The sequence below is a fragment of the Dendrobium catenatum genome, unplaced genomic scaffold (assembly GCF_001605985.2).
Source record: "Dendrobium catenatum unplaced genomic scaffold, ASM160598v2 fragScaff_scaffold_621, whole genome shotgun sequence".
NCBI classification, from domain to species: Eukaryota; Viridiplantae; Streptophyta; class Magnoliopsida; order Asparagales; family Orchidaceae; genus Dendrobium; species Dendrobium catenatum.
In genome coordinates this window covers 20,183,042-20,203,603 of record NW_021319083.1, presented here as the reverse complement: position 1 = coordinate 20,203,603, position 20,562 = coordinate 20,183,042, and the positions used below count along the sequence as shown (strand labels likewise).

Here is a 20,562-nt window from a genome sequence, read left to right as displayed (position 1 = left end):
TATTAACCCTACATTTACATAATTAGTCGCCTACAATTGGCTAGCTAATTAGGAGACGCCTGCATGGAAAAGTGTGGTTAACTATGCAATTTTGGCATTTTATTCCATATAAAAATTAGGAAACTTTGAAAAATCATATCTCCTCACACACTTAACCAATTTAGGTGATCTTAAACTCATTGGAATGGTCTTGAGGAGACCTATCAAATCCCTAAGGTTTGAAACCATGATTATGCGTGAAATTTATTTATTTCCACCAATATCTTAGGGTTATTTATGTGATTGTGCTTCCAAATCAACTCACCATGGCTTGAAATTTTAGGAGATGAATTTTGAGCATGTCTCTGACATGCCAAAAATTTTTCTCCTTTGTTTGAATTCACCAAGGGAATATTTGGGTTAGTTTAAACTTAAGGGTCATGGTTTGACCCTTAAGTTCAATCCAACCTAATTAACTTTCCAACGAGATATAGGAATTGTTCTTTGGTTTTTTAGTTGTACTCAGTGTAAGTGTTAGATGGCCCCCAATTTCACCCCAATCTCATGTCTAGATAGCCCTCTTTAAATCCTTGAATGTAACCCTGGGGTTACTTAAGGTGGTATGGTTAACCATCTTAAAAGACCCATATTGGGCCAAAATTTAGTGGGCTTTGGCCTTGAGATCAGGTGTACCCATGGCCCAAGTTTCATTAAAATTAGAGCACATTTGATCCACCATTTAGACAACCAAAATTTGGCCCTTAAATTTAACTTAGAAACTTAAAAAATCATAATTAATTCAAATTAAATAGAAAAATAATATATCAAACTAACTAGAATTATAAACACTTAATCTATTTAAATTAAAAGGCCTATTAGTTGACTTTAATTTTAGGTTTAATTTAATTTTTACTATATATCAACATTTAATTAATTAAATTAAGTCAAAATAATTTAAAATTAAAAGAAATCTCAAACACTTGAGAACACTCCCATAGGTTATTTTTGTCCTTTGGGAGTGATTTCAAGAGGTTTGGAATCAATTTGGATCAAAATCATTAAAAGCCTCTTAATTAAGAGATTTAAATTTTAGTTGATTAATTAAAATTAAAATTTCATAATTAATTCTAGAAAAATCCAAATTAATCAAAATCAAAACCATTCAACTCCATTTAAGGTCTAGTATTTATTTAAAAAATGTCAAAACATGAGAAATTAATCATTGTAAAAAAGTCAATTTCTAGTCAATTCTACTTAAAAAGTTGATCAAAACTTCAAAAATTCATAACTTTAAGTAGAAAGATCCAATTCCATCAAACTTAATGTCTAATTAATCATCTTAGAGTCTAATATTTAGGAGAAGTACTAAAATTCTAAAATTTCCTTTATTTTAAAAATTTAAAACTTTGACCCCTTAATTAATGCATTTGTGTAATTCAAGAAGAATCTTAAAATTAAATAATTGACTCAAAACTCCAAAAAAACATTAACTCGAGTATTAAAATCAGTAATCAATCTATATTAATTAAAAATTGTTAACCTTTAAGCTTCAACCAATTAAACTCTTTAGGTTATACTAATTACTACTGGATAACCCGAGCCTATGAGGCTATTAAGTTATTCCAAGAAAGATGAAATAAACTTCAGAGCCTAGTATAAACAAAGGTAGTAATCATTGAACACTTAATACACTTTAAAACTTACTTCAAAACACCAATACTTAAAATTGAATTAAAATCCTTAAGCCTTCAAAAAATCAAAATATTATAGAACTTTAAAAAATTATCTAACATAGAACATATCCAAGCCATACAGCCTGATACACACATTTTAGATGATTTGTTAGGACAACCAACTCTAGTTTTAGGCTAGGCCAGTGCTTACTTTTTTGTTACATGTGTGTCAAGTTTTTCATGACTTTCATTACATGTTGATTTGTTACATTTGATTGATGTGATTATTTATTTAATTATGTAATATATGGATTAATGAGATGGGTGATAGATTACTCTTAAGTTAGGAATGAAATAGATACTCACAAAATTTTTTATAGGTAGCCATGCTTATGCATGACTAAATTAAGGGGGCAAAATAAAGTTTTAAATTGACAAATTTTTTTGTAGGTAGAAATTTTTAAATTCCCCTTAAAAATAAAAAGAGTATGACTAAGCGTGGATGCTATTTAATTTAGTGTCAATTTATAAATGCTTGTAATGATTTATAATTTTTATTATAAATGCTTAGGATAACCCTACATGTTGTATTTGAGTTTAGATTTTTGATTTCCTGTATATGTAATTTAATTTCAATTAAGTTGTTATGTGAAAGTGAACTTTTAGGTGGGATATACACATCCAACTTAGAATCCAAATAATAGGGAACATCCCTTAGGGGAGAGTTCCCTTCCATTTGAAGATCTAAGTTAGGATGATTTTAAATATTCAAAGAGAAAATAAAATACTCATTCGGGAAGGATGAAGAAGTGAAGATAAAGAGTATCCAACTCAAAGTCACTTATGTCAATCCTAAGATTAGAATCCATGTTTTTTTAAGTGGTACCTGACCACTTTTATTTTTTGCAGACTATGGGTTGTAATTAAGTAGCATTTTTCACATGGACATTTAATTCATTTAATTAATTTTAATGATTATTTAAATTATTTGTGTAGTAAATAATTACCTGCTTTTTTAGCTTTCTTTCTTTCATGTCATATTTTATTTTAGTCTGGATACGATAGAAGGCTTATTTAAAATTAAATTAAAAAATTTAAGCTTGCATAAAAATTCTAACTACTTAAGAAGTAATCTCAAGACCATCGAGAGCATGTATATATGTATTTTGAATCTTGTCCTCCTTATTAGGCACCTCTCCACTTACGGGTTCTGGCAGACCACCTTACTTATTAAGGTGTAGTTCTATTAAGGAGAAGTTACACAATCTGCAAGATAAAATTATTTTTAAGCAAGATTTTAAAATTTCTTCACACTTATTTTATGTATTTATCAAGTCAATTAGCATTCATTGCATTAGAAATAAAATTAAAAGAGTCTAGAATTATAGTTGCATATGCTTAAGCATAATCACCCTATATAAGTCAAAGGGCCACTTAGGTTCATCTCTAGACGTCAAACCAATTTTGTCAAAAATTAATTAACTACCCATCAATCTATCATAAAAATAATGGACACATGGATTTTAAGTGCCTAGTTATCTCCCTAATCTAGGCTGAAATAAGACCAAATTTTACACTATATTAGTGAGGTTCAGTCTATTATTATTTACTGCTTAAAATAGACTTAAGATCTAGAGGAGACTCAAAATCCTATGTCCATAACTTCAGGAATGTAATCTTAACTTTCTAAAAAATTGATAACTCAAATTAAAAATCCTCTTCAATCAAATCTTAATGTCCAATATATAGGATAGGCTGGGTATTTCTAAAGCATTTAAGAATCCCAAACCATCACCTATATTCCATCCTTTGATCTCTAGAATAAGTGTTTAAAATTTGATATGGTCCCTGTTAAAATTTCAGGCTCACTTCCTTTGATATCACTCCTTAAAAATCTCTAAATAAAATTTTTATCGTTATTTAAATTCAAAGTTTTCATAGGAGTGAGGTTTCTTATAATTTAATTAACTATGAGGGCTTACGCTTGTAGGAGATTTAGAACCTATATCAATTTTAAGAATCAATTTCCTAAACTCAATTAATTATCTTTGGGAAAAAATTAACGATGATCATTATCATCATGTTCAGATAATCAACAATATGTGATATATTCTCCCCTCGGGAAGATATATCATTTACTGTTGTGATTTTGAATATAAAAATAATGATATTTCATCCAAACTATAATAGTTAGATACTTGGTACAACGTCATTTGACCCTATGGGGTCAGATGTAGATGTAGTTCTTCCTCGAATTTGGCTATTATAATCAAGATAAAACTTTCAATTTTGTTATTTGAACCTATTAGGGAATGATATGTTATCCCCATGAGGTGGTATATCATTCATAATGATGTATTTGAATTCAAAATTAAAATTCCAAAAATTAAATTCTCCTAAAAATTTAACTTTTCAAACACGACAAGAAGGTATTAAAGTGCAGCAATATTCAAGAATATAATGCTACGATGGTACAATCAAGTAATTTTTTTGAGAGCTTAACTCTGTGATGCAAGTATTTTAATGCCACAAAGTTTACTAACTATATGCTATATTGCTTCAAAGCATAACACTTTGATACTAGTTTAATTTTTAGTATAATAGTTTTTCAGCAGGAACTATATTATAACTTATCAAAATCGTGAATTAATAATAATTAAAAATAATACATCACATCTACATATCATAAATAATTGAAAATAAAAAATCACATAATATAACAAAAAATAAAAAACACCAAATATAATTGGTTTGCCTCCCAATATAATGCTAAATTTATAGCTATCAACTAGACTTACTTAGGTATATCATTTTGGCTATAAATTTAGCATTAAATAATACATCACATCTTAGGTTTATCACTACCTCTACTCAAGTGGTTTCCATTATGATCCTCTCTTTCTCTTTAGGTTTACTTTTTAATATTACTGAGCAATGATCCAAGGGGTTTTTTATTAAAAGAGATAACAAACTATCTTAATTGGGTTTCCAAAATTTTTATTGAAGCTGCTTGACTTTACAACTGAGTTCCTAAATGAATCACCGCCTCTTCCAAAGGTACCTTCTTATCTCTGATTTGATTATTTTGATTAAACCTTGGGGGATAATAAGGTATAGGATTCACTACAGGTTACTGAGGATTATTTTAATTTTATCCTGATTAGTTTATCCTAAATTCTACTGATTATTAGCACCAACATTATTACTATACTAATTGAAATTAGGGTGGTTCTTGCATCCTAGGATATAAGTATTAAAATATTATTTTACCTTTCAATCAAATTCATATTTTCAATCCCTAGAGTATTATTATCATCAATATAATTTAAATTTGGTTCTTCCAATTTTTTTATTATTGATCAACCTATCAAGATGCCCTATCTTGTTTTTTTTATATTTTAAAGGATTGCAAATTGATCTTGTAGTTAAATTCCCAATTACATAATTACCTCTTCTAATGGTGTTTTCCTATTTCCAAACTGATTATTTTTATCAAATCTTAAGGGGTAACATTATAGCGCTACAATTTAGGGTGCTGCGGTGGTTGTGTTTTGGATCACTACATGATTAGAGTATTTATAATTCCTATGTGGTCCAGCTCTAATTGCCATAGTAAGTAATTTCTTAGAAATATAGCAACTTGAGTAGTAAGAATTTACAATGTATTTGATTCATAAATTATAACTACTCACTTAGGATTCACACTATTAGTAGGCCATTGAATATTATTTATAGCCATTCCCTCTATTTCTTCATATGCTTTCTCAAAATTCTTAAATATTATAGATCTTCCAACTACAAAATCTATGATTAATCTAAGGGATTCTACCAATCTATCATATAAAGTCTGTATAACAAACCAATCGGGTAAAGCATGGTGAGAGTATTTCCTAAAAAATTTATTAAATCTCTCTCAACTTTCATAAAGTAATTCTCCCTCAAATTGGGAAAAAGATGTGATATCATTCATATGTTTGATAATTTTTAAAGGTGGAAAATACTTAGCTAGGAACTTGTGGGCCAACTCATTTTAAGTGATCAGAAAGCCTATGGGCAAAAAATTTAACCATATCTTAACTTTATCCTTTAGAGAAAATAGCAATAATCTAAATCTAATAGCATCATCACTGACACTATTATACTTAAATATTACATAAATTTTTAAGAAATTGGTTAAGTGTAAGTTAGGATCCTCAATAGAAGTTCTCGTAAATTAGAAATTTTGAACCATTTGAATTATGGCAGGTTTCATTTCAAAGTTATTAGTATAGATAGTAAGTGTATTGATACTCTGATGGATTCCTTCTACAACAGGGGCATAATATCTAAGAGATCTAGAATGGTCCTGATCTTGTACTGGGTCAGACATTTCTAAAATCTTTATCAAATAGAAAAAATATATAAGATATAAGTATATCTAAATATGTATATATTCCAATAATATAGTTAAAATTATAAAACACACATTACATCCCCGATAATGGTACCAAAAACTTAATGGGTTGCTAGGGCTATGTACTAAGATGTGACTCGCTGAGTTGAAATATGCTTAGGGTTTTTTTATATAAAATTAATGAATGCCATTAAAATACACAAGTATTCATGCGGAATCAAGTGATAAAGTGATACAATAGAGTGTCAAACATATGAGGAAGTATTATGTTTAATTATAATTAAACTATTACTGCTTACTTCAAATGTATAACTTATCCAACTAAAAGAAAAAATGATGTGCTGGAGTTTGTCACTAAAAGAAACCTTGCAATAAAATTCTGATACTTATGAAAATAAATTATTTTGGACTAATGAATATAAATTTTGAACTAATCTATATAAATAACATAGTTTTTCTAATAAGATTCTTAACTTTTTTAGAAGTGGATTGTGACATATGCAACCTTTGATCTCTTTAAAGTTTATAGGGGTGAAAAGAAAGGTTTATGGCCTTCCCATTATTTTTCTATCTCCATAGAACCTAGAATATCAAACATCCTATGTCTAGTCATGCTAACATTCCATTTTAAAATTCTAAATTATTCCATTATTCCTCCTTCGAGGCTATACATCACATTATATATTAAATATATGCATGGACATTGTATTCATTAAATGAAGAATGGGAGATGTTAAAAACATCAATTTATTATTCAAGACATAAGAGGGCATATTAGTACTTGCAATACTTTTGACATCATTAGTCCAAAATTAGAGAATTGGTAAGGCATAAAAAGATACAACTAGTGAACTCACTTTTATGTTATTTTTTAAAAGAAAAGTTATAAGAAAAGTAATAAGAAAATTATCACCTAGAAGGATCAAATGATCTTTTCCACACTTATAAAAGTTCAATGGAAGGTGTTAAGCCTCGTTGAACTATCCCTAGGCTCACCAAGAGAGGGAGTGTGTGTGAATTGGTTTTTTTAAAAACTTCTTCAACACAAAGAAAAATCTTTTTAAAATTTTCAGTAACATAAAATAAGCAATTTGATCACCTAATGTGGAATCTTATAAACTTAATAATAATTAAAATGGTGCTGATGATAAATTAATCAAATTAATCTATTATATACCATAAATTTTTCAACATAAGATTTTTAGGAAATTAAATTACAAAAAAGTAAATACAAAAAAAAATGATTTTATAATGGTTCGGTCAAACAATGATATACATCCACTCCCCAGAGTCCTCTACTCCTTATATTATACTAACTCTTAGTACATTTAGCCCCTACAACAAGACGAAGAAGCCCTTACAAGTATCACTTCCACCAACCCAGTGCGATGTAGAATCAAATTCCATTTCACTCTCCTTATAAGGTAGATAACCTTTGAAGCTCTTTTTATCCCCTTCGTGAAGAGAAGATCCTGGAAGCTTTTTTACCCCCTTAGTGAAGGCAAAGAACCTTGAAATCCTTTTTCAACTTCCTGGTGAAGTCAGAGAGCCCCAAACTTTAACCTTAAAAATTTTCTTCCTAGAGCAGCCCCAACAAATCCATAGAGCTCTATAGAGGAATCAAGGTGCAGCTTGCTTAGAGCGACCATGTGAAAAACCTCACACTACTTATAAATCTCACAAAACTCACCTTCACCTTCTCCAAGTTCCAAGATCTCTCACAACCCTCTCACAAAATTCTTTTAAATGCCAATAGTCCCTCTCTATAAAAACAATTAAGAAAAGCATTAAATTTAAGGTCACAAAAAACCCTAAAATTTTAATTTAACTAAATATGATCGTTCAATATGATCTATGATTGTACAGTACAATTAATTCAAAAACTAAATAACATCCAGTATGATGAACTAATCCCATGATGAACCGTTCAAAAATTTATGTACTGATCATACCATACAATTTAGAGATTGTACAATATGATTAGTTTAATTGCCTCTTTATTATATAGGATGGTTGAAAATCATCTCTACCTATGATCTAGTATGATTAACATTGTACAATATGATTAATAAAAAAATCAAGATTTCATCAAGGATGATCATCGGGACGAACAATTTTCATCTCTGCCTATTATACAATACTTTCTATATTATACAATACGGTCGACCAAATTAATTAAACCTTTATTTGATTTATTAATCATGGATATTAAATTAAGTAAGTTTTCAAATATCGTACGGTATTAACGACATCAAACATGATGATAAGTTCAAAATATGAAAATTAAATTACTTATTTTTTATTGGTGACTAAGGTTTGTATTTTAAATAGATCATACTATATGATTTGGATCATACCGTAAAATTATTTTAAAAATATTATTAATAATAAAATTAGATATTATAAATAATTTTAATAATAACTGATCATATAGTACTACTTGAATCATAACAGTATGTTTAGTTTAAAATTTTAAAACTTATTTTCTCACTCCCCTATATGTATACACGATTACCAACATAGCATACACTTTTTACTAGACTTTGACTCAAAAAATTTAAAATAAATAGATAAAAATTATAAACTTATTAACCTTTTTTTTTTTGCCCAAACTTGAGCCCTTAGTCTTCTTGCATGGTGTATAACGTACCTGAAATGTTAGTACACACAAAATATATGTCTAATATAAAATAGCTAGAGAAATAAAAATACAATCAATATTATTTGTTATCATCAAAATCACAAGATCGGGATCTCATATTACAACAATTTTTTCCTTTTTGATGCTGACAAATATTTTTGGTTGAATCTGCAAGAATTGGTATTTTCTCCTATCTCCTTCTCACTATATCAGATATTTTTTAAAAATTAGGGGAATGTAATAATTTTTTTAATTAATTTTCATTTTCCATTTTTTTCATTTAAAAGATGAAAAAATAAATCAGAGAGAAAAGAAAAATGATTACATAGAAAATTACAAACTACAATTAAGCTTCTACTCTTCCTTTTGACATAACCAAAAGGGAGAGAAAAAATAAACAAAAAAAGAAAAATCACAACAAAGACTATAAGGACTCCAACAAAATAAACAATCGTAGATGTAGGATCCCTGATTAAGTTGTGGTGGAGGTTGAGATGGTGAAGGTTGGAAATAGTGGTAAATAGTGTCAAATTACTCACCAAACTACACCATGTCCATCTCATACTACTATTGCTATTGAATGTGGATTTTCAGTCGAGACTCCAATTGATCAAAGTGTTATATTAGCACCTTGTTGGAATAAGGCTAATATTATGGTGCAAGTGCTGGTGCTAGACAGTATCCCCCTTCCCATCAAATTTTGGCTCTTCTTTTAGTTAATCCCCTTGGTGATTATGAAAGAAGACATGGAAAGAGACATCATAGTAGAAAATAGGGAATTTATCTGCTAGTGTGGGATATGTAATCTGATATTTCTTGTCCAACACATAAACAATTAGGTGACCTAGTGCTAGGTTATTCTTATGACAGGTTGAGCATGAGTGAAGGGAAGTGAGGTTGTGTTGAAACAAATAATCATTTGGGATTAATCAAAAATATTGCTTGACATAATTAAGTATGTAACTGCAAATAAGTTAGGAGTGATATTTACCATGCCTCCAGCTTTAGGAAGAGCAGAAGTTTGGAGAACAAGTTAGATGATACAAGTATTTTGATTTAGTGATTGGATAAAAAGCAAGTGGTGGTTTAGAGGAGCATTCATAATGATTATATTTATAGTGGTTCAGTTATAGTCTCCCTTAGATGATAGGGCCTAGGGTTGAACCCCTTTAGTGGATAGGTGGAGGTATTTAGCAAAATCTTATTTAGTAATTTTATGAGTCGTCTACAGACATATGAAGTCATGGAAGAGATATACTAATAGACTAGCAAAAAAATCATAAAGAAAGGCTAGGGTCTTAAGGAATTGGATAGTGTATGTAGTAAAGAAATCCATTACCCAATAACTAAGAATTTAATGGTCAAAAATATGGGATGGGGTAATTTGGGCTTCCTTATATATGTGATAGGAAGCTTTGTCTTCCAATATTTGAAAGTATTCATCGGCATGAAGATGGGAGGAACTACCTTAGAGCAATTCATGAGCTTACTTGCTACTAGCCATCAAGAAAATTCAAGGTATGAATGTAGGTTTAGAATATGAATAAAAGGATGGAATGAGGGAAACTTTAGAAATCCCTCTTTACTTATTGATTTTTAGCTGATTATATAGTACAATCAAGGTTTGTATAGTACGATTAAAAAAATTAATTTGCTTTGATGATCTATCAAAAGAAGTAGTCAAATCATACAATATGATCAACATCACACTTGATGATCTTGGTTAAAAATAATCATCCTTAGGATTCATCTGTATGAAATTTCACTAAAAGGTTTGTATAGTATGAACATATGTTCGTATAGTATGGTGATGTTTCAGAAATCATACCGAACAATTTAATTCAATTCAATGGTTGATTGTACAGTATGAAGAGGTGGATCATACAGTACAATTATAAATATTTGTTCAGATTAGATCCATTGAAATCATAGATGGTGAGGATATATTGAGTTGTGTATATCATATAATATAAATATGGTTTATATAATATGATATGAAATTTTAATAATATGAGGTATTTGGTGATCAGGGAATAACTACAAATAAGCAAACAACATTGAACATTTAACAAACATAAATAAAAAAAAATATATAGAAACACATAAAATATAAGATCTCAAGCTGTTGATTTCATCTTGCCTTAAATCAAGCATGAATGTCAATGACACATAGTCTAGTTATTACTGAGCTAAAGGTGTCATAGCGTAAGGATTTGGTGAAGATGTATGTTAGTTGATCATCAATTTCTACATGATGTAACTCAATATCTCCCTTAGCAATATGGACTCTAATAAAGTGGTGGTTGATGTCTATATATTTAGTATGAGAGTTCTAGATAGGATTCTTTGAGATATATATTTCAATAGTATTATTACACACAATTTAAATAGTATTGTTAGGGAGTCCAAGGTCAAGAATTTATTACTTTAGCCTAAAGATTGGAGGAACACAACTTCCTACAATAATGTATTCTACCTTACAAGTAGATAGGGTTATAGAATTTTATTTTTTAGTAGACTAAGAAACTAAGGATTGACCTATTACTTAATAGGTTCTAGAGGTACTTTTTCCATCAATACTACATCCTATAATGACTGAGTCTGAAAATCTTATGATTTAAAATGAGGAGCTTTGTTTAGGGTACCAAATACCAAAATTTTGAGTTCATATAAGGTATATATGGATTCTCTTGGCAGTTGTCTTATGGGATTCCTTAGGATTTGCTTAAAATCTAGTGTAAAAATAAACATTAAACATAATGTCAGGTTTGTTAGCAGCCAAATACAAAAGAAATCCTATTATACCCCTATACTTCTTATGGACTACTAAATTTTCACTTGCATCTTTATCTAATTGAATGGTAGAACTCATGGGTGTATTAATTGCTCTAGCATTTTTCATTTCATACTTCTTTATAATATCCTTGATATATTTACTTTAACTTTGAAAGTTCCATCATCCATTTTCTTTACACTAAAACCAAGGAAATATGTCAGCTCTTCCATCATACTCATTTCAAATTCCCTACTCATAGTTTCTAAAGATTCTTTATAAAGATGTTTATTTCTTGATCCAAATAATATATTATCTACATATATTTGAACTATGACTAGTTCATCTCTCACTTTCTTAAGGAGTAGGGTGGTATCTTCACTACCATTGATAAAGGAACTATCTAGGAGAAAAGTGCTAAGCCTTTCATATCATGCTCTAGGTGCTTGCTTCAATCCATAAAGTGTCTTTTTCAATTTGTAGACATAATTGGAAAATGTATAATTTTTAAATCTAGGGGGTTGCTTTACATATACAACTTCCTTAATCACCCACCCCATTCAAAAAGGCACTTTTTATATCCATTTGGCACAACTTATAGCCTCTAAAAAAGCAAAGGCTAATATCAGACTAATAGCTTCTAACCTAGCTATAGGTGTAAATGACTCCTTAAAATTAATGCCTTCTATTTGATTATATCACTGAGCTGCTAATCTGACTTTATTTCTAATTAACATTCCAAAGTCATTAATTTTTTTCTTGAAAATCCATTTGGTTCCTATAATGCTCAAGTCCTAAGGTTTATCAGACAATTCTAAAATATTATTTCTAACAAATTAGTTCAATCATCTTGCACAGCTAGGATATGAAATTCTTTAGGTAGGGCTTGATTTATATTAGTGGATTTTATTATAGACATGAAAGCAGGATGACTAACCTCCTTCTTAAGTCAATGCCTAATCCTATCTCCTACAAAAGGATATCCTAAGATGCGTTCTCTAGGATGACTAGATGAATAAATCCAATCTCTAAGTAAGGGCTTTTAGGGATCTTCTTTATTCCTAGGTCAATGAATTCTATACATTAGGTGACCTCTACATCTTCTTCTTTTTTTAACCTAAGTTCACCATATTTATCAGTTTCATAAAATATTATATGAGTGGTCTCCTCTACCACTAAGGTCCTCTTATTGAAACCTTTATAGGCTTTACCTACAAAAGAATAACCTAGGAAAACTCCATCAAATTTAGGATCAAATTTTCCTAAAGTAGATTTTCTATTTATCAGAATGAAATATTCACATCCAAATATGTAAAGATGAGAAATATTGGGTATTTTACCCTTAAGTACCTCATAGGGAGTCTTATAAAGTTTGGATCTAAGATTTGCCCTATTAAAAACATAATAAGCAGTGTTAACTATGTTTGCTTAGAAATATCTAGGAAGTAAATATTCTGCTAACATGTCTATAGAACCTTATACTAGGTTTCTATTAATTCTTTCAGCTACCCCATTTTACTAAGGGATTTTACGAGCAAATAAATTATGTTTAATACCTTGCTCCTTACAGAATGATTCAAACCTATCATTTTCAAATTCTCTACTATAATCACTATGGATTGTTGATATTTTAAATCCTAATTTCTTATATAGCCAAGTAGAAAAAACTTTAAATTCCTCAAAATTCCTCAAGTGATTCACTTTTATGTGCTAGGAATCTAATTCACGTGAATCTAAAAAAATCATCTATAATTATATATTTAAAGGTCTTCCCATCTAGACTAGCTTTACTAATGGGTCCAAACAAGTCCATATTATCCTTAAGCAAATAAATTTGTGTAATTCTTATTAAGTGATTAACCAAAATAAAAAAATGACAATATAAAATTATTAAAATATATGATAACACATCACTGTCTAGAATTAGTTAAAATGAATCAAACCTATACTTTTAGTTTGGAAAAATATCAATAGTTAAACTTAATCAAACATTCTTATTTTTATAGAAATTATATGTTATAAGTTTTATCATTAACTTCTAAATATTGAACTAAATAATGTAATTTTAATAATTGGATATAGTTGTAGTTTTGGAACTTGATATAGCATGTAAATATTAATAATAGTAAATATGAATTTTATTTTCCAATATTTATATTTCTTTAAAGCAATTAATCAATTCTAGATGTTTATTGATCTAGTTGATAAATAAATAGCATGAGATTAAAAAGATAATAGTATGAAAAAAGAAAAAAAAAAGCATATAAGAAAATTCTTTCACTTTATATCTTATGACGTGGCACAACCTATCTACCCCATTTTTAAAGGATTGATAGCATTTCAAAAATGAGCCTAGAACTTTCTAATAAGTGACTTCTTACACTTGAAAGTCATCAAGTTCTATGTTCTACAAAGCATAAAGGTAAACAACTTCAATAATCAAATACCCTTAAAAGAAACCCAAAAATATGTAAAACACTAAAACTTGAATTCAAACTAACCTTCAATGATCCTTAAAAAATAAATTTAATTTATAGATAACATCAAATTAATAAAACCTAAGACTTATCCAAGCCACTTAGCCTCATACACGTACTTCAGATGATTTGGTAGGATAACCAATTTTTTCCTAGGCTAAGCTGATGGTTTGGTTTGGTTTAATTTGAGTGCCTCGACTAGAGGATACTCTTATTTTTAGTGCATACGTTTTATACTCTGGAAGTCATGTTTATATTTATGTTGGTTCACATTTAGTGCAGGCTCTTAGGCCATATTAATTTTCTGTATACACTCACACTCATTACATATGTATATTTCTTTTATATATAAATTGTTCTTTTATATTTCAGCAAACTAGAATGTACAATGCAAAGGAAAATATAAATATAAATATTTTAGATTCTTGTATATCTAGATTGAGTTTGACAAGAGATTTGAAAATGATTATTTGTATACACTTGTAGGTTCTAAAAGGATATAATTCTTCTTCCTTTAAAGATCATTATTTTTTAGAATTCTTTTTAAGATATAGGAGCCATAAGATTGAAAAGTAAAAAAATAATTATGTTAACAACTACATTGTATAGGAATAGAAATATAGGTTTATTAGCAGTTCCCTTCTACATTTATTTTATAGCAAACCATGAGTTTTACTTTAAAAATTTATTAATAAATTAAAGGTCTTTATTTATACATTCTTATTCATAAATAATTTTATTGTGTGATCATATATATTGTAAAGTGCATATTAAAGTTCTAAATTATAATTCCTAAGATAGATCCATCTAATCCTATATTTATATGGTGATTGATTATGATTAAGATTGTTAGCTGACAACACACTCTAAGTGAAGTAATATTGTATATACCCCTTAGGCTTTACACCTTCCTTCTATTCTATCCTTCCAAAAATAAATAATCTGAAGCCTAAATCTAAATTCCAAATTCCAATTAAAGATTACAATCTAAAGCATGTATACTAAAATCTTGATAACTCAAGACTTTCTTTAAATATAAATGAATTTAAAAATCTTTAGTTTTCACTTTAATTAAGAGTATTCTCTTTAAAATTTTAATTAACTATAGGGGCTTGCCCCGATAACTAAGTTAGAGGCTATAAGACACTAGATTAGTAGTAAGAAATAAGGTTAGCTTAGAAGCTAAGTGGTATAATTAAGTAGAAGGAATTAATTTTGAGGAGACTTTTGCCATGATAACTAGTTAGAGGATATAAGAATGTTGTTAGCCTTTGGTTATTTTAAAGGTTTCAAGTTGTACATAATGGATGTTAAAAGTGCTTTTCTAAAAGAAGTGATAAAAATATTTATGTAGAGCAGCCCCAATATTTTGAGAATTCTACCGTTCCTAATCATTTTTATGTTCTTAAAAAAATACTTTATGGGCTTAAGCACACACTTAGGGCTTGGTGTGATAGATTCAACACTTCTCTTCTAGAAAATAAATCATTAAGGGCACCATAGACATCACCTTATTCCTAAAAAAAGTTTAGAGAAAATTTACTAAGTTCAAATTTATGTTGATGACATTCTATTTGGATCCACAAATAAATTTTATGCTATAAATTTTCTTCCATTATGAGTATCAAATATGAGAGATCATGATAGGTGAGTTAACTTATTTTCTTATGTTTGGTGTCAAACAAAAAGATGATTGTACCATCCTAAGCTAATCTAAATATATTAAAGAAATCTTGAATAACTTTGATATGGAAGGTTGCAAAATTATGAATACACAAAAAAGCACGACAATCTAGTTAAATAAAGGTCAAGATGAAAAGTTTGTAGATCAAAATAAATATAGAGGTATCATAGATTCCTTACTTTACTTAATTACCATGAATTCTGGCATTATGTTCAGTACTTGTCTATACACTAGGTTTTAGGCTAACCCTAAGAAATCATATTTGATCATTGCTAAAAGAATAGTAAGATATATTATATGTACTCAAAATTTAGGTATATAGTATCCTAAGAGTAGTTTGACTTTTAATTTAGTTAGATACTCGTAATCAAATTTTATTAGATGTAGGATAGAAAGAAAAAGCACCTCAGAAATGTGTCAGTTTATAGAACAATCTCTAATTTCTTGGTTCAGTAAAAAGTAAAATTTTGTAGTTCTGTCCACTATTAAGGTCGAGTATGTAGCTGTAGGAAGCTGTGTTTCCTAAACCATGAGGCTAAAGGAATAGATTCTTAACTTTATACTACCCGTAGGTACTATCCCTATTATGTGTGATAATACTAGTGTAATTTGCATCTTGAAAATCCTAATCAACACTCATAGTAAATGCATAGATATTAGGCATCACTTTATTAATGATCATGTAGCAAAAGGTGATATATAATTTATGTATGTTGATAATGAAAACTAATAATTGGATATCTTTACCAAACACCTAAAGTATAATAAATTTAGTGCACTCGGGATTAAAAATGATGTCATTGGCTTATGTTCTTAGAAAAAATTGGATAGTGGTGTGTTGGTTGTGATTGTGCATATGTTTTTGTTTGTTTGCTATTATGAGTATGTCATATTGTGCATGTTTGTTTGTGTTTGTTATATATATTTCGATCATGTATCTATTTATCATTTGAAGTGTGTTTTATTAGACTTTCTATTTTTAGTAGTTCCTTTTAATCTGTAGTTTCTTTTATTTGGTGATATCGAAAGGGGGAGTAGTGAGTGTGTTGTTTATATTATTTAAAATTTATTAATGCAGATCTTTTTATTTCATTTTGGCATTTGTTATGTTGTTATGTGCTTATTGGAAATAAAAAAACTAAAAAAAATAATATATTAAAAAAATATAATAAAATAAAAAATTTTCTCCAATTTTAAAAGAAAACACTTAGTGAGCGAGAGAATTGAGTAAAGAACAAAAATTTAAACTTGCAAATTAAATTTCCAGCCCATAATGTTTGACATCATAAAAAAGTAGTTTGTTCAAATCCGAGAATCTGACGGTACAGTCTTATTATTACAAATACTATTGGATGCCTCATTTATTTATTCTTGCATCACATTTTGGATATTTATTTTTGTATGCTACTAACCTTTCGGGCACATCACATACTAATCAAAGATTGATGAACTACCTTAAGACAATGTAGCATCAAAGTAAAAGTCAATTTGTATGTTACAAAATCTATACATTTTTCTTGAGTTTATTTCTATATTAGATGTATATTGACTTAGTAACTGTGAACACAAATAGAAAGGGGCAAAAATTAAATGTATATTTTTCATCTTTATTGTATTAAATGATCTGTTCAAATAGAAATTAATTAAAATATTTAATTAAGTGAGATAATTAGAACTAACATATAACTAGTTGTATTGTATGATTTACACATGCATGATACTAGACGTTCAGGTATATTAAAAAGCCTAATTGTCAAATCCTGATTACTTAAAATAGACAAATTTAAAATTTTATGAAATACTTCGTATTGCATGATAATTAATTATACTTGCCTTATTTAAGTCCAATAATTAAGGAATTGAATCAAATTTAAATTAATTTGAGATCATACTATTCAATACATATATCATACCATACTATTCAATACATATATCATACAGTCTGATCCACTTGAGAGCTCTATGGACAAACATTGGTTTGTCCAATACAATCTGATTTTCAATTTGAACTGATCATACTATATGATTTTTAATCTTTTAAGACGATCTTTGAAGACATTGAATTAATCGTATTGTACGATATGACAATCGTAATGTACAAATAGATGCAACATAAAAAAAAAATTAAGATTTTGAGAACCCACTTGTATATTGAGGGGGAAAGGTGTTTGGGCATCCTCACCAAGCATGAAGGAGAAAGCTGCCTACCACTGGACCAAGGAGTTGAGACAGATCGGCTTCTCTATCGAACTAGTAAGCGAAAGAAGAGAATGTAGTACCGCTAGGCCGAGGAAATATGAGATTCTTCAGGTGTGAAGAGTCTGTAAGAGTGATTCTCTTGCCTGCTCAATGGAGAAAGATATTCTCCGCCAAACTGTGTGCTAAATGAAAGATATTCTCTTGCCTGCTCAATGGAGAAAGATATTCTCCGCCAAACTGTGTGCTAAATGAGAGACACTTATAGTATAAATCTCAAATAAGAGAAATACACCACCAATCGAATCATAAAACTAAAATGTATACTTTTACCAGCATTTAATGATAGAAAATTTTGACCTCCCAAGGAAGCCTCTAGAGGAATTGACCTAGAGGCTCATTGGGGCACTCATTCAAAACAACGAACAAGCATCACTCGCTTTAGCCTTCTCAAGGAACTTGCCCTACACAAGGCAAATTCAAAATTCCTCTCCAAAGTTAATAGCTCTACACAGCCAAATATACGAACCCCATTTTAATCTCTCGCTTTCTCCCACTTTGAAAAATGTCTACAAACTCAACTATATATGAAGGCACCTAATCATAGGGAGCTTTTATTTTGTATGAAAACCAGACGGGAGAACCAAACAGTTAAGTACTAGATACCCTACAGTACCCAATGATATCAGAGTACAGGTACTGAGCTGGAACGCTCTCCGCACAGAATAATTCTTTACTCATCATCATAGGAGAGGAATTAATCCCTGAGCAATGGGATGAAGTTACATTACCATCATCAATTAGATCTTATAAAAGTAATTTCTTTTTTTTTTAAGGACGTGCAGTTAATTCATAACAAATTGATGAAAACTACTTAAAGATATTGCTTTGCTTGAGCCATTATAATATTTCAATAATAAACAATGTATTTTATTCATTTGAATATAATTTCAAAATCCTTGTTTGAATTTAATTTTCTTATCACGTTTCAAAAATTAACTAACTATCCTAAAAAAATTGCTCACTATCCATCCCAACTTCACGAGACAGCCAAAGGATCCACTTAACGCACATAAAATAAAAAATGTCAAAACAAAATTTTTATCTACTAGTTCACCTTTTTTTTATTTAATTTCTCCTTCTAATTTATTCGCCTAACAATTTAATCCTTGCGAATTACTTTAACTAGAACAAAATTTATTAATTCTGTTCTGTTCGACTTAATTTTAGAAAATACGACTGTGCCAGCGAAATTAATTTCCCTTGAAATTCTTGAAAAAATGAGGGATTCTGATTTTTTTTTAAAATAATGTTAAAAATTGCATTCATTTATTCGATATAAAAAGGCAAAATATCAGGTAACTAACTTCTTTCTTTACCAGTAAATTCCTAAAATTTTCACAATGCTAGCAAAGTAAAACCCAGAAAAACAAAACGAAACCCAGCCGATAGGAAAAGCTCAGTAACAAAATCAGACGGCCAGAATCATCTCAGCACGCGGCTGCATAACCGTGACACATCCGACGGCTGCAGCGGCTTCAGAAGAAAATCCTCAGCGCCCTCATCCAAACACCTAAATCACCACGAAAATAACTATATTACACATTTACCATTTCAAATAAAAAAAATGTTAAAAACAAAATAATGATCGTACGTGCGTATACGGTTGGGGACGTTTTCGGACGACATAATCACCACCGGAATCGCCTTTAACTCCGACGAACCCTGCAAGGGCCACCGTGGCATTTCAGTGGATAGCATAAAAAGCCCAACTGAAAATCTCATTTTTCAGCTCAAAATGTCATGAAACTAAAAATGCCACGATTCATCTCCAATCAAATTCCATTTTACCCGGTAACGATCGTTCTCTTCTTTCACGTTTCTTAGGGAAGTTCAGTCCATATAAAAAAATAACAAAAAATGAACAATGCAACATTAATATTGATATCGCACTGTTCATCTATGATGAAACAACATAAAAATTGCCGCTCAATTGGAGCGATAAAACTGTTCCGTTGGAGATGCTCTAAAGTTAAAAAAAAAAAATTTACCCTAGCGCCTACGCCCTACCTTAATCTTTCTCAGCAGCTCCAGTCCGGTCATCTCCGGCATCCAGTAGTCCGTAATTATCATGCTCACATTCCTCTCCTGCATAATTCAAAACAAAAAAAAATAATAAAAAAATATTTTAATTTACGAAAAACCCGTTAGACGGTAGCAAAATTACCATTCCCAGCAGATCCAGCGCACGCTTCCCGCTATCCACCGTAGTCACTGTGAATAAAACCATCCCATTTCAGGCAAATATATACAGATATAAAAATAAAAAAGATAAAAAAGAAACAATAGCAAAGAAAATAATGACCACGGAATTTAGAGCTACGCAGAAGGTGAGCGACGAGGGCGCGGTCGACGGAGCTGTCATCGACGGCGAGAACGTGCAATTCCCGTTGCCCCTCACCGGCGGCTCCGCCTCTTTCTGAAGACATTACGTCGATGATCAAATTGTATATACGATGAAATCGCGGACGAAAATATCAAACTTGAAGAGACGAGAAGGATAGGTTGAATCGTGCGGGCTTTAAATAGAGCAGGCGGGATCCTGCCTTTACGGATCCGAACGAGCGGATCGGCGGAGAATCCGAGATCCGAATCGTAAAGGGCAGGCCGGATTCGCTTCCTGTTTTTGCCCGCACCGTCCTCTCGATCTCCTCAGTTATCGTCTCAGCATTCGCTGGCTGAATTC

The 20,562-nt window shown here is 29.8% G+C and overlaps 1 protein-coding gene across 1 annotated transcript; it reads right to left on the bottom strand.

The window, feature by feature from the left end:
• Nucleotides 1-19,301: 19,301 nt before the first annotated feature.
• LOC110103620 (two-component response regulator ORR5-like) lies at nt 19,302-20,305 on the bottom strand. The gene is made up of 5 exons (XM_020832410.2): nt 20,182-20,305; nt 20,044-20,090; nt 19,887-19,964; nt 19,471-19,541; nt 19,302-19,389 (listed from the first exon to the last, which is right to left on the bottom strand). Exons 1-5 carry the CDS (start codon nt 20,303-20,305, stop codon nt 19,302-19,304), a joined length of 408 nt encoding a protein of 135 aa, XP_020688069.1.
• Between the last annotated feature and the right edge of the window lie 257 nt (nt 20,306-20,562).